Source organism: Falco rusticolus, chromosome 4, assembly GCF_015220075.1.
Source record: "Falco rusticolus isolate bFalRus1 chromosome 4, bFalRus1.pri, whole genome shotgun sequence".
Taxonomy (NCBI): domain Eukaryota; kingdom Metazoa; phylum Chordata; class Aves; order Falconiformes; family Falconidae; genus Falco; species Falco rusticolus.
This window is the reverse complement of record NC_051190.1, coordinates 19,841,445-19,857,251: the sequence shown is the minus strand read 5'-3', so window position 1 is coordinate 19,857,251 and position 15,807 is coordinate 19,841,445. Positions and strand designations below refer to the sequence as shown.

General features: G+C 39.0%; 1 protein-coding gene across 2 annotated transcripts in view; it reads left to right on the top strand.

Annotated features, from left to right (window-relative positions):
• PDZRN3 (PDZ domain containing ring finger 3) overlaps positions 1-14,979 on the top strand; it is a 147,454-nt gene extending 132,475 nt beyond the window's left edge. For both annotated transcript variants that reach the window (XM_037386676.1, XM_037386678.1), the window contains 6 exons: positions 714-801; positions 8,446-8,544; positions 9,372-9,434; positions 10,314-10,415; positions 11,487-11,603; positions 12,555-14,979. In XM_037386676.1, the coding sequence (XP_037242573.1) occupies positions 714-801; positions 8,446-8,544; positions 9,372-9,434; positions 10,314-10,415; positions 11,487-11,603; positions 12,555-14,105 (2,020 nt within the window). In that variant the 3' untranslated portion in view covers positions 14,106-14,979. The remainder of the gene's footprint in view (positions 1-713; positions 802-8,445; positions 8,545-9,371; positions 9,435-10,313; positions 10,416-11,486; positions 11,604-12,554) is intronic.
• The last annotated feature ends 828 nt before the right edge of the window (positions 14,980-15,807 follow it).

The window sequence follows — 15,807 nt, the reverse complement described above, 5'->3', positions numbered from 1 at the left end:
ATTACGCTGGTTACAACTTCCGAAGTATAGACAGTGAAAGTGTCAGAGGGCTCAAGTTGTAAAAAGCAGCATGCCAACAGTGAATGGCAATATGAAGTAGTGCATATTTAAATAGTATTTAAATCATTATGTACAGCCTATTGCATTCAAATCAATCAACAGAATACTGTTGATCCAACTAGTTGGGTGGCATATTATTTTGATAGTACTTAGAAATTTGATAAAATTTTGTGTCTTTAAGGCAAAGTAAAAACACCAAGCAGCTCGGCAAGAATGATTCTACTTTCATGTCTGCACATAACCTGAACTCACAAGTAAATAATCTCTTATTCCCTCTCATCTTGAACCCCAGCAAATATTTACTGACTTAGTTGTCACTTGGTACCCGTTACCCTACTTGCTGCTCTCTTCTCTGTATATTTTCCCCCCAAGTCAGCTTTACATTCAGAGAAAAATCATTAATAAACACTAAGACTCTTTACAAGTCTCTCATTCATTGTAAGGTGCCAGATGTTTTAGACTCCTCTTACAATACCTGAATTTTTTCATGCACTTATTGGTGTAAATGGTATAGTATATATAATTAACCACATGCAAATTTTTGGCATGGGTGTTAGTCCATCGTGTTTGTGATGACTTGCTATAAGCTTGGAATGTATTCATATGCTAACGAGAGTGCTGAGTGCTGTCCTAAAACATAAGGTTTTTTTCAGCCATCCATCAGTGCATGAATACTATGACCCAAATGACTACATGGGAGGAATTCATCAAGAAATGGACCGAGATGAGCTGGAATTAGAGGTACTTAGTCTTTAGTAGCTAGTTACTAACAGTTAAACATGTGCATGTCACAGTCTTTATATTGTGTATAAAGTGAAAAGACATTTCAAAGCAAATATTTGTAATAACATTGCTCACTAGTTACTTCGCAGCTTGCAAACCTTAACAGCAGCGTATTTAACTATGCACCGCGGACCGATGAGCCAACTCTTCAGCTAACAAATTAACATAAATAATGAAGTCATTGATTCTGTTAATTAAATTCGGTATAAATATGCTGACATAGACTTTCTGAAAATCTGAAATACTTTTCAGCTTTGGTGAGTGGCAGGACAGGCCTGTTCCACAAAGTCACAGTAAAAATGTGTGAGTTTCACTTAAATATTCTCCAGCTGACTAACAGATGTTCTTGATCATCATATAATTTAGAAGTATTTTAAGTTTACAAGACAAGACCAGAACATATTTCACTCCCTTGATACTAAGCTGTTCCTCCCTTTTTCATAACTGAAAAGTTATATGTGTATATATATAAAATTACAGATAATAAAAGTTGAACCAGTCACAGAGGCACACAAGGCCTTTTCCTGCCAAATACTTAAAAAACGCTTTTGGCTTTAACACTTGTATATCCCATCAAAAGTTCATCCTTAGCTTTCTCAATTTTAATAACCTGCTCCCAACAATACAGAGCACAGCACAGAAATTTTGAGTGTTAGTTCTGCAAGATAGTTAAGCAGTACCGACACACTGAAGTGCTTTTAATCATTTGTAATAAATAACAGCGAAGTACCTCAGTACTTCTAAATACTACCAGCAATGTGTGACCCAGATAATCCATTCAAGATTATCCGTAAGTGAATACCTCTTAGCTTGCTTGCAACTCCTGATTTCTTAGATCCTTGTCTAGCTAACGCTTATTTGTCAAAGCAAGCAATGCTGACCTGTCTGTAGCTCTGTTTAAATCAGCGATAGATTTATCAAGAGCTTCAATGGGAGCAGTGTTCAGTCATTCTATGAGCATGAAGTTGTTCCCTCCTATAAAAGTGTTTGCAGGATCAAGGACTAAAACCTCATAAAAAAATTGTTTTCAAATTCTGCAGATCTGGTAGCAATTCATCTCTGTATACAAACACAAATCAAAGGCAGGATAAAATCAAAGTGCCAGTAAAACAAATGCTGTTTAGCAGACTTCAAGGCCTTACTTCTCAAACAAGTGCCTTTTTTTTTTTTCTTAAAAAAAATATAATATAGATTTCAGTCTTAAGGGAAAATGTAGAACAAATTAGTATTATCTGCCAGTGTCTTTCCAAAAATCTATATTTTAGGAAATTTAATATTGTGGATAAATTATATTGCTTCCATTAAAATGTCAACCAGCTGAGCTAAAAACAGTTTAAACCCATGCACTTCAGTAGTCAGACGTTAATATGCCTTAAACCCCCAACATTAATAATTTTGACATTGATATAGTACTTCAAGGCAAAAGGTGATCAGCTTAGTAACACAGGGAGATGAACATTAGAAAAGTCTCTGTAGCCTAATAGTATTTCTTAAAAAACACTAAAGATTCTTGTTCAAATTGTAGAGACTATGATCAATGGTAAGGTCAAAGTGCTAACAGGGACTCAACTGGCTAGTGGCTTTTTTGTTTGTCTTTTGATAGATATGTTTTAAAAGACCACAAAGGCACCATTTCATTGACTGCAGCAGGAATGTCTAAAGTGAGAAAGCCATCAAGTCAGCCTTCTGGGTTTCTGTGTCCATAAAATGTGCTTTGAATTTAAATCAGAAGCTCCTCATCTAAACTTTTATGGTCTATAACTGACTGGTTAGTGATTTCTAACAAGTAAAAAGGAAAAAAACAGTGAAATACCCAAGTTCACAAGCAGCTTCTAATGTAAATATCCACAGGCAGGAATTTATGCTGGCAGTATTGCAGAGAAGCCAAAATTGTGTTCTTAGTTCTATCTCTCCACATTTATCTTAAAATTGATGACTCAGAGGTAACTGACATGTATTCCCTACAACAAAAAATAAATAAATACCATTTCTTTTCTTTTGAAGTTTACATGCCACAAGGAAAGAAAGACTATACGCTGAACTACTATTTTATTATAAATTAAAAGTACATTCATTCTTCAGAGGCCCAGCCAGAAGTCGTTTCAGGCTCATAAACGAAGAATAATGTCACTCCAGGATTCCCCAGAAACGTTACGCATTAATATGTTTATTCAAACAAGTCTGTCCGGCTGTCAGACACACAGCCCAAGTAAGGGCTTTCTCAGCGTGTTAACTTTCTCACATTACAAAGGAGAACATTCTACATCAAAAAGAGGACTTGTTCTCTCCCATTTGACTTTCTGTCTTTACCCTTTCCTATATGCAACTTGTATGTAGGTCTTGCTTTCTTCCCGAGTAGAGAACTGAACCCAGCTGAATAGCTAGCTGAGACTAAGCTTGGAGGTGAAAAACTACATGAAATGCTTGCTAACTGCTAAGAAATCTCCCTTCTGATACTCTCACTCAGTCTTGGACAGAAGTGAAGCCTTCACGTCAAAAGACTGAAGGAGAACAGATTCACTCAAACAGCTTTTTGCCCTCCCAGTGCACAGCTCGCACACTGTTCCCGGCATGAAACCACAGCATCTGATCAGCAAAAAATGAACACACAGAGCACCAAAATCTGTCCTTAAAATTTTGAAATTAATGCTTCACTGCTTTTAGGAAACCATAAATAAAAGCTGAGTACCAGGGTTTCAAGCTCTCCCCATTTGCTGTAGTTTGCTACTTTGGTTGAAAGTTTTCTTTTATTTCTCCAATAATCTATTTGCAAGGGAGAGGAGGAGGCAAGAGATAACTACCTGAACATGGGAATCAGTACACTCCATCAGAGGCACTCTGCAATTTTTGTTCCATCCTGGTTGTAAAGCATTTGAAAGCATCTTTTATGTGAATATATTTCTTCTCAGTAAAAACTCCCGCTCTGCAGGGAGTTGCACTGATCAGGAGCTTCTCAAGGCATTACTGTGTCTCTGAATACAAAGGACCTCAGCCCTAGCAGTCCTGCCCAGGCAGCAACTGAATACGTAAAGGTTTAAAAAGCAGTACCTTCCTTCAGCTTCACAACTGTACTTGCTGAGACAAGTATTTCTATGCTGTTCAGAACAAACCTAAGAGATGGTACAACATTTCCACTTGCTGGCAAGCTAATACTGAAAGATTGTCCTCCCTTAGCTGTCTGGAGAATTTCAACATGATCTTAACACCTCTTACTGCATGAGAAAGGTCTTAATCACAGACCATTGGCCATCTGCTTGGCAAAGAGCCTGAGAATCCTTCAAGTTACCTTACTTAGGCATCCTAAACCTCTTTTCATCAGGGTGAGAAGCACTTTTCTTCAGCCTTCCCCAGCACCACTGATGATTTAAGCTAGTCCAAGCTCTGCGGTCCATCAGAGAGTTCCCATCATAGAGCTGGGATGGCACAGAAACCTCAAGGTTGATTCTTCTCTAGGACAAAGAATTTTGGAAAGGAAACACATTTTATAAAATGTTCTTGTCTGAAAAGTGGAGGGGTGGTGTTTTTGCTTTTTACCTATGTTGAAAACCACAGTTACATGAAAAGATAAACAGAAAGATCATTTTCTTTAGCGTCAAGACAAGAACAACAAGATTTTTCCTCCTGCTGTGCCAGGGTCAGTCACCAAAAAGTAGCAAAAAAAGCCTCACACAGTATAAAAGTAAGTAGTTCTTTGTATTTATTTCCCTGACATTCTTGTCTGGGTGAAACCTATTAATGAAGTAGCCAAAAAGTAGGCCCTGCTGGTCAGGTGTGTCACAAGTCAGCACAGAAAAAAGCCCCACCACTTTTTACAGAGAGAGACAAGATGACAGCGTATGTATCATGCAACGTTTGGATAATGCTTTGTAAATGTTTGAACTTTTTTTTACCCATCGTTGTCCTCTCATTTCAGATTTCTACTGTTCATTCCTGTCTTGTTAGAGAAAGGACTTTGATTTTTCTTTTTTTATATAAGTTTGCAGGCAGGCCATAATTTTAAATCAGAAGTGCAATAATTCAATAATCTCTTGCAAATGAAGGATCTTCTGAGCTTTCAGAGGTTCATTTACTATTATCACTTACTCCTCATTCATATTATGAGCAGGTATAATATCATATTGCATGTTCATTTCTCCTTGTCTTGCTACAAATGCCATACGGATTTCAGCAACTAGCTCTTTGAGCCCTCCTTGGCTCTACATTTGATATGGAGCCAATAATCTTTCAGACAGTTCTCTTGTGCAGACTGTTTTGAAATAGCATACAAATACTTCTCTTGAACATCTCTCGAAGTGTCACTTTTACCTGATCTAAAGAAGCAGATTTTAATTATCTGTGTGTGTGAAAGTTGTATCTTATATGAAACTTTTACATTTATCGTACTAACGCAGCCCCAACTTTACCACACTTTGTGGATAGCACCATCATCTGCTAGTTTGTGCGGATCTAGAGCAGCTGTTGAATAACTTCAGCGTCTCCCTTCTGCAATGTAAGTGGGCTGATACGTTTCATATTATTCTATCTGAGACCCAGCTAAGCACTAAATATACTTTCATCCTAAGACTGTACAGTACACCAGACTCATCTGAAAGAGCATGCATCTAGCAGACTCACTGGAAGGAGCCCAGCTGGTGCTGTGCATGCAGCAGCTGCTCTCTGCAGCAGGAGTACAGAATGCTGCAGGCTAGCAGGATCAGACCCTTGGGCTGTCCAGAGGTGCAACACTGAAGACAGGAGTAAGAAATGGCAAGTCCTGTGACACTGCAGACACGTGAACTTATGCCTTCAAAGTTCTCTAGACTGATATTAACTCCTAGTCTTTAATTAATCCCTGGTATAATTACACAAGCAACCATAATACCTGTACTTGCAGGTGCCATTCTTCTGTTTCCCCTTTCATGTATCTGTGCATTATACAGACTCAACTCTGAATATGGAAAATAACTTTTGCTTTGAAGACGCTGGCATTGATCCTTCAGCTCCAACTGGAATTGCACACTTTTATCTCTCAAACATCTCAAAAAATTATGATTGTATTAAAACTTCATTGATGCAAAGACCCACAGAAAGCAGCTGTTCCTATCTTTAAGTTCACAAAATTATCATGTTTGGGTAGCATCAAACACACTTACTCTATTCCTACCAAGACTAAAGGGATTGTACCCAAGGGTAACTCTGTCAACTAATTACTCATAAAAATTCAGGTTCTAAACACCTGCTCTAAAATTTTTTTTTTCTTTAGCTTTTTACTGCTTTATTTGTGAGTGTTTTTAAACAATGTGTATCTGTTTTCCTTTTAAAATATATATTATTTAATTTACCAGATGATTTATTACCTTCTGCTATATCACAGGTGATGTCTTGGATGGTGTGTTTTAAATATAAAGCCATACTTTTTTTAATTATAATAACACCTTTTATAGTTGTGTACTGTTGGAAAAACATCTATTGTTATTCAAAACATGCAGCAGGTAAGAATGAAACTAACAGCTTGCTCCCTCCTCTCCTTCCACTCCCAAAAATTGCTGGCAAGTGTTCACGGTTACATAGGATGTATTTAAATAATGGCCAAAGTCACCGTGCTTTTTTGTTTGTTTTTTTTGTGGGGCTCTTCTTAACATTTTATTTATATATATATATATATACATACACACACACATATATATTGGGGGGTTTTCCCCACTACTAGTATGACAAACAGTAGAACGAGCTACAGCATTAATTTCTTGCCACTATGCCATTGCCATGTTTTTAAATAAGTAAACTGTATAAAAACTTTCCTAAAGACATGAAATCTTTACGTTAAAGCATGCGGGAAGTAAAGGAATCTTTCTAGGCCTGAATTAGACCCAATTCACAAATTCCCACCTCACCCCCAGTTGGCATCATTATTAAATGCAGAATAAAGGCATTGACTACAGTGGCATTCCCAAGCATCAACTGAGATCAGAATAAAATCCACTTTGTCTCATCTTTTCTTCTGAAGAATTTCCACCTTCTCTCTAGAAAGCCCCCAAAGCTTTAGAAATCTGGAAAAAAAATCCCACTATTAAAGCATTGTGTTCAAACCTTTAAGTAACAAAAGAGGGAGAAAAAGAGCAGCAGTTCACCATGGATACTATTGATTGAAACCATTTAAACACCATCTGAAATGTCACTGACATTTACAGCTATATTTCTCTCTTTTTTTTTTTTTTTTAATTATGCATGTTGACAAGTAAATAACATGAGAATGCTGATCTTGGCAGCTGTCATCTAGACATGCCAATAAATTATTCATTCAGCTTCTTTCATTGTCTTGCCCCTTACAAATGGCACAGCACAGGTCAAAACAGAGAGAAGTTCAGAAATAATGAGTCGTGTTATCAGGACTTTTCCACTGGAATGGACAGGTCCAAGCACAAGCACGCGGTTCAGGGTCTGCCCTGGGGCTGGGACAGTCCTCGGATCCTGCACGGGCTGTGCCCTCTTTCTCAGCCTGTGTCCCTTTGCCCCCTCTGCCTGGTCCCAACTCTTTCCTTCGCAGCAGTGGGGCTTGAGCCCCACAGCTGCCTCCTCCATCCTACCTGGCATTAGCTGCAGAGGCGTGGGACCTGGCAAAGCGTCGCTCACTGCCAAGCACTCTGCTAAGGGAAGTAAAAAAATACAACTACGGTTGCTATTACACCTCTATCTATGAGGAAACATCCTTCCTCCCTGTGGCAGCATCATCAGGACTGGCACAGCAGTTAGAGTAAGCGGGTTAAGTGCATTGCACTAGGCTCCCATTATGCCCCTTGGAAGCAAGAAGGCAGAGCTGAAAGATGCTACATGGATGGCCACACCGACTGCACCAGCCAGAAGCATTGCACAGCTTGTGGGTATCTCCACGGATTTTACAACCCTATATACAGACCAGCATCACAGAGCAGCAGCAAATGTAGGAGTAAAACAACCCACATGAAATCCTCATTGCAAAAAAGCATAGAAAAAGCACATTTATTTTTAAGATAGCTTAAATGTCTCCAAGACTAACAAGACCACCGAAGAGCACTAGAATGATAAACCATGACCTGCTGAAACCAAACCCTTGCAAGATACTGAAGTGCTGCTTATATTTCTATTACAAATACCAAATTCTTTGCTGACAATATATTGATCTTCAGTCACGCTTTTGAGAAATTTATTGAATTATTTCATGAAAATTACACAAGTTAAGGTAATAGAGTATTATATTTTTCTCTGAAAAGCCAGAAAATTTCCCTGCTTATAAGGAAACATATATCAGCTGTGGCAAATATTGAAATCATACTTTATAAGTATTTTAGTGTTTGAAGTCTTACCACTACATGAAATATAGGTCATTTTTCTTCTTTAAGATCAATAAAAGGTCTGTTTTCAAAATGACTTCATATTGATTGAAGGGTCAAAAATGCCCCAGGTATTGATTGTCTGCATATAATCACGTTCTGCTCAGTAAGTTAACCTCGTCTACAAGTGAAATGAAAAGAGATCCACTATATCACTTAAGCAAAATATTTTCATTGTATTTGAAAAATTGCTTCCATCAGTCACCCATGTCTCACTGACAATGTCTTTTCTTTTTATTTTTTTAAACCTCAGGAAGTAGATTTACATAGAGTGAACAGCCAGGACAAACTTGGACTTACTGTATGTTACAGAACAGATGATGAAGATGACATGGGTATTTACGTGAGTGAGGTAAGATTGAGCTGATTTCCATAAGATACAATTTGTCTTTTGAACTGCAGCGTTGGGCATTTAAGACATTTGTCTTCTGTTTGTACCGTGTTTGAAAAACAGCCAGAATGCAGCAATTGGCAGCAATACAATTCTTTTTCCTTTTCTCCAGACTGAATGAAATCCTGCATCCAATGAAACCAAGCTTTGGTATATTATCATTCAGTGTTCATTTTCCCCCAACACAGTCTTAGCATCCAATTTCGTGTATGTTTTCAAAGTATTTTTAATATGTTCCTCCTTTAGTTTTTGTTCACATTTTTATTTGCAAAGATTTGGGGCCTGTTTGTCTGTCTTTGCCCCCTTTCATGAAATAAGTAGTATTTTATACATAATCTTTTTGTCATGCAGATCCATTTCAAATTAGTAGCAGCAGTTTGGGGAAAAGAAACTCATAACTAAATCTAAAACTCTTCCATTAAAATGCATCCTTCCTGTTCTGCATGCAAAACCCGGTTCTAATCAGAGCGCTGTGTTGTAAAGCAAAATGTTAAATTATGAGGTAACTTGGTATCATGCAAACGTGATAAACCTACTTTCTCTGAAGACACATCTCAGGAAGAAACGTTTTGGTTTTGACTTGATGATTTTAATATGTATTTCACTGTGACATAAGCAAGGAGGAGTCCTGTAATCACAGAGTGAGATGTACCCAACCACAGATTTGGCAGCAATGGCAGACACACCAGCTTACAGTATCAGTCACGTTACCAGTACTGGCTTTACAACGGGAAGTAAATACTGAGCTCTCAAACCTCCAAAGCACTCACAGTTCTCTTATTTTCTAGATTGATCCTAACAGTATTGCTGCAAAAGACGGTCGACTCCGAGAAGGGGACCGCATTATTCAGGTACGTGTGTGAACAGTTTATAGTGCGTTAGCAGACTTTAGTCTGCTACAATGTCTTTAGTCTTTATTTCGCTATAATTTTTACAAATCATTCTCTTCAGACTGGTGTACATATGCTTCCTTTTAACTTTCTGAGGCTATTTCCCTTTCACCCACCATATCTCAGTCAGATTTTGATATTCCTGGCTGCATAAAGCCCTATATTGGCCCTACTCTACAGGATAAGTGTTTTGTCAGCAGATATCATCCATTTCCAGTATATATTGTGATACACTTCCACTTTTAAGCCTTCCTTCTACCACACAAGGCCTCCTTTTTGGCCCAAGTAACTACTCCTCTCTGCAAAATCTCTCCAGGCAGCCCTGTTTATTCACAGGGACGTTAGTACTTGTGCAGCAGGCTGAACACCCCAGTGCCGTGTGCCAGAATGAGCTGTCTTCCAAGTGCAACAATCCTACACCATAAGGGCTTTGTTAGAAGCCTGAGCAGACACTGACACGAGCAGAGGTCCACATCCTGTTCAGTCTCTGGGAGCAGCATCCTCAGCCTCACCTGTCCCACACAAGGACGTTCCTGTTCCTTTCCACCCACCAGACCTGATGTTATGATTCTGCTCCTGCCTAGCTCTCCTTCTCCAGTTTCTGTCCTCATAACAAGGCTGTGCACATCACATGCAGAGGTATGGAATAACTTCACGTGTCCAAACCAACACACTTGCCCAACACTTACATGAACACCATGGCTGGAGACAGGAACACGGACTGTGCCTGGCCTGTGCTGCACTGTGATGTATCCAGCTACGCAGTTCCAAAGAGCTCATCACAGCAGCTTTTAAGTATCCCTATGAAAAGATCTCATTGTGTTGCTCTTTTCTTTAAAGATCAATGGCATAGAGGTACAGAACCGAGAAGAAGCTGTGGCACTTCTCACCAGTGAAGAGAGCAAGAATATCTCCTTACTTGTTGCAAGACCAGAAATTCAGGTACTGTAGCAACAACAAAAGCAGCCTCTGAAGTCTTTTAAAAGAATTGCTGTTTTGTAGAAAGCTGTTCTTTTGAAGAATTTTAACCTACCTAAATCTACCTAAAACCATATTATACAGTTTGACTAGGGACATATATATGGTCTAAAATAATGAAATTCAGCAGTCATGGTACTTTATATATATTTTATATTAAAGTTCAATTTATGAGATGTTCAGTGATTTATATATGCTGCAGTGCTATTACAAACATCAGTGTGAGATATTATGGATGGTTTCAAGCCCTAGCTTTGAAGAACATACTGAACTCTAATTCCTATAGCTATTGATTAATCATTCATCAAAACACCTATTATTTAGCCCTTTATACACCATCTCTTAATGCAGTTAAATACCATCAAGAAGCATCCTCAGCTGTAATAAATGGTTGAACCAGATCTCTTTGTAGAGCAGGATTAGCACAACTAAGATATTGAACAAACAGCCACGAGCACTATTGTTTGATCTGTCTCTGCTCCTTGTGCTTTGAAAGCAACCCTTGCCAATGCACCTGGAGACATAGGGTCAGGCTTATGACTATCCTGTTAGCCTAGATGTTTCTGATCTTTCCCTTGCGGGTAATTGAGGCTGGGAGAAACAAAAAAAACCCCCAGGTTTACAGACCCCTAGCCAGCATTTTTCCTCCTGGGCCTTGATGCTGCCTTGCAAGTGGTATGTTCAAGCTTTGGGCGTATTTTTAAACATCCTAATCAAGTCACGCACAAACCAAAGCAGCCCCAATTCTTAGAAGTATTTCCATGGATGAAAAGGCTGGTTTCATTTCATATATAAAGGACTGATGAAGATAAAACCACACTGCTGGAGATGGAGGCAGCTGTGAGGGGAGGTAGAACAGTCAATACCCCCACTTAGCAACAAGGAGATGTGTGCTCCTTCACAGGACACAGCAACACTGTCACAGGAAGGAATCTCCTAAGATTTCCCAGTTTACACAAAGAAGGAACACAATTTATGTCAGTCTTCGTACTTTTGACAACATTTGGTTTGTTTTTTCCCTTCCTTTTCATATAGCTGGATGAAGGATGGATGGATGATGACAGAAATGATTTTCTGGATGACTTGCACATGGACATGTTAGAGGAACAGCACCACCAGGCAATGCAATTTACTGCCAGCATGCTTCAGCAGGTACTGCTGTTCTGTTGTACAGTCGTGTCAAAACTTCACATTGCGCTCGATATTCCAATATTGAGCTTGACTGAATACACTTATTGTCTCAAATGACGATCAAGGCAAAAAACTTTCAGTAAATTCAAGATATTCCATGACTATCCACAAACTTCATCTCAGGAACCAAAATGTTTTAAGATGTTACCTTTTTTACTTTGCCACTTACAACAACATGATCACAGTTCTTAGAAATCCACCATTCTGGCTGTGGTCACTGAGAAGTACAAGCTAGGTGGGTAGTACATATAGCAGGCAGAGAGCTAACTTATACAATTTCCTGTTTGATATACACACACAAAAACTGAAAACAGCCTGCCTCACGAAACCTTAAAATCCAGATATAGAACTTGGGCAAATGACTGAAATAAGGTCTATATATGGGGAGAAAGGCAAAAAAGTTTTTATGTAGCAAAGTTTATGCAAAACCACAGATTTGGGCCTGTATTCCCCATTATTCTGCCATGATTAATACATCATACTAGTTCATGAATAGTTTTTCAGGTTTTGTCTAGAGGTTTTTTCTAGAGTTCTCTAAAACTCTACATTCTCTGTAGCATCCACATGTTTTGAAGAAACGTATTCTCACTTTGCCCCCACAGTAGAAATAGATACTATTGTGCACCTAAGTGAGAGAAGAAACATTTTGAAAATGTGACTTCTACCACTGCTGCTTATACAACCAAAAAGCAGACCTCGGGTTCTTCTGAAAAGGACATCCACAGCAGGCTGTGGTTTTGGTCACCAGTTCTGAGTTCTTAATAATATTCTTTCCATATAAGTAAAAGACAAAGATTTATAAAGCGTAAAAAGTGACAGATTAAGAAAACTATTAAGAAATAAAAACCGTGAAATATTTGATGTCCTTGCAATAATTTCTCTTTCTGACTTTTTTTTTTCTTTTGCTGTTAGAAGAAGCATGAGGAGGATGGAGGTACCACAGATACAGCCACTATTTTATCTAACCAGCATGAGAAGGACAGTGGCGTGGGGCGCACAGACGACAGCACTCGCAACGATGAGAGCTCCGAGCAGGAGAACAACGCAGATGATCACACCACCTCCTCCAACACTTTAGGGAGCCAGAAGAAGCTGACGTACAGCCATGACACCCTAGGGAGTGGCGATATGCAGTTCAGCAATGAGTCGTTTATCTCAGCCGACTGCACAGACGTTGACTTCCTTGGCATCCCCGTAGACGAATGTGAACGATTCCGGGAACTGCTGGAACTGAAGTGCCAGGTGAAGTCTGCCAACCCTTACAGTCTGTATTATCATAACAGCACTCTGGATATGAGCAAAAGTGATCAAGAAAGTGTTGACAGAGAGCTGGAGATGCTGAACGAGGAGCTGCGCAATATTGAGCTAGAGTGCCTGAATATTGTGAGAGCTCACAAAATGCAGCAGCTGAAAGATCAGTACCGGGAGCCTTGGATGCTACATAACAGCGGGTTCCGCAACTATAACACAAGCATCGATGTTCGTAGGCACGAGCTCTCAGACATTACAGAGCTCCCCGAGAAGTCTGACAAGGATAGCTCAAGCGCATATAACACAGGCGAAAGCTGCCGAAGCACACCACTCACGTTGGAGATTTCCCCTGACAATTCACTGCGCAGAACTGCAGAAGGCATTAACTGTCAAGGTAATGAGGGGGCAGTGGCATATAATGTCTCCCAAAAGAATTTATTTGCTGGCTCAGAAAGTCATGAATCCAGCACTGGTAAATGCCATGCCTCTGCTAAAGATCCCGAACTTGGCAAGCAGCTGGAAAGCAAGGAGAGAAAAGCCAGTGATGGAAGCAAAAGCCCTACACATGGTCAAAAACCTTCTGGTTCCTACGTCTCCCCGTACCATCACTCTCCATATAAGCATGCTCATATTCCTGCCCATGCACAGCACTATCAGAGCTACATGCAGCTGATCCAACAGAAATCAGCAGTGGAGTATGCACAGAGCCAAATGAGTCTGGTGAGTATGTGCAAAGACTTTAATTCAAGCCAGAGCGAAGCAAGGATGGAGTGGAAAGTCAAGGTCAGAAGCGATGGGACCCGCTACATTACAAAGAGGCCAGTCAGGGACAGGCTGCTGAGAGAACGTGCCATAAAGATTAAGGAGGAGCGCAGTGGTATGACTACCGATGATGATGCCATAAGTGAAATGAAGATGGGCCGTTACTGGAGCAAGGAAGAGCGGAAGCAGCATTTAGTGAAAGCAAAGGAGCAGAGGAGGCGGCGTGAGTTTATGATGCAGAGCAGGTTAGATTGCTTAAAGGAACAGCAAGGTGCAGAAGAAAAGAAAGAGATGAATATCATTGAACTGAGTCACAAAAAAATGATGAAGAAGAGAAATAAAAAAATATTTGACAATTGGATGACAATCCAAGAACTGCTAACCCATGGAACAAAGTCACCAGATGGCACACGGGTGTACAATTCCTTCCTGTCAGTGACTACTGTATAATCACCACTGCAAAATTATGTACATAAAACGCTACCATTGGGGTAGAAATCAATGCCTCGTTCAATGTGGCAAGATCTTTGTATATAAGATACAGTCATCAAGTTTATAGTTCAAATACTGAACTCTACAACTGTGGGTGCCAGGATCTCCATTATGAAGCGGAGAGGAAGCTTGCCCATCTCCTTCAAAGGCAATATTAGCAGTGCTTTTTGGAATACTGATTGTACTTTTTTACTTCTTACCTTTTACATGAAATGTTTAAATATCAGAATTGTATTAACCATACTTACACAGGTAATTTGCTTACACTATATTCATATTAAAAGGTACCCATGCTTTTCTTTACCTAAAAAAATTGCAAAAAACCCACAAGAGCAACTGCACATAGGTATTTTTTGTGAAACCGTATTTTGTGATATTATTTTGCTGTTGTTCACTTCTACACAGAGTGCTGTTTATCAATATTTAGCTCAAGGTTTGAACTCAGATTTAGAGACATTCTCTTGTAATATTTAACATTTATCAAACAGCAGTTTTTAGAGTTATGCTCAACATATAAACATTTTTCTTTTTAAGGTGTCTGAAGAAAGTATATAGGGTTCATCTGAAAAGCCTGAAGCAAAGTACACTATACTGCAGCTTTAAAGGATTTTAAAGCATGTTTGCAAATGTTGAAATCTATTGAAAAAGGTGCATGTACAGCTGAGTTGTTTATATAAGACAGTTTGTGGAATTTGAAAAACCCATGGTAGTAACTGTTTGCTTTATAGATATGAATGTATTGAATTATAAAAGCAGTTCCATGAAACCATCATTAGCTACAAACGTTAACAAGTAAAATGAAGTAAAATAAATTATTGTTTTATATTTCAAACTATTTAAAATTCTTTTGATTCCCTTCTGGTTTCACCACGTAGAGTATTCTTTCCTCGAGTGTAGCGTGCTGCAGAAATGCCTGGAGAGCCTACCAGAGTCAAACCTAACAGAATAATCCACATCCTCACTTTGGGGGGAATTCGGATTGAGGTTTTCTTGAGGGAAGGAGAGAAGGAAGAGGCAAGACAGAAGCACAAGGAAAATCAAGAGCAGAATCAAGCAATACATATCCTCAACTCACAAGGCATTTAAGGTGACCTGTAAGTGAAAAAGAAATATGATTCTACCCTGCTGTTTCGCTTTGCTTTGTGGTTTCTTAGTGGTACATAAAACCCACCTACAAACTTCTGTGTGTGAGTTTGCACTAAAAACAGACAATACATAAATTAAAGCATATATAAATGAAAGTAAATAAAAGAGATGGCGAAAGAGACAAAAGCTAAATGTCAAAGAGGTGTCACACTTCTTTTCTAGTTTTGCACTTCTAATTAAGGATTCAGATATAAATTGGAATATTCTGCTTGATTAAATAATTTAGACTCATTGTGAATAGCCCCCAGATTCTCCACATCCCCTCCCTTTCTGCCTGCGCCGCCCTCCCCACACCCCAAAAAAACTTGCTCCCCAAACCCTTCTAAGTTTCCGTTCTAGAATCTCTTGTCATAACTGTACAGAGCAAAAATTATAATCTTAACGGTAAAAGTGATAAATATGAAGCAGAAGGATTAACAGCTTCTCAGTGTCTATTCTGTCTATTATCAAGAAGCAAACAAGAGATTTGTTCAGGGTTTTTTCCACCCCTTTTGTGAACTAGCACTGAATTGGC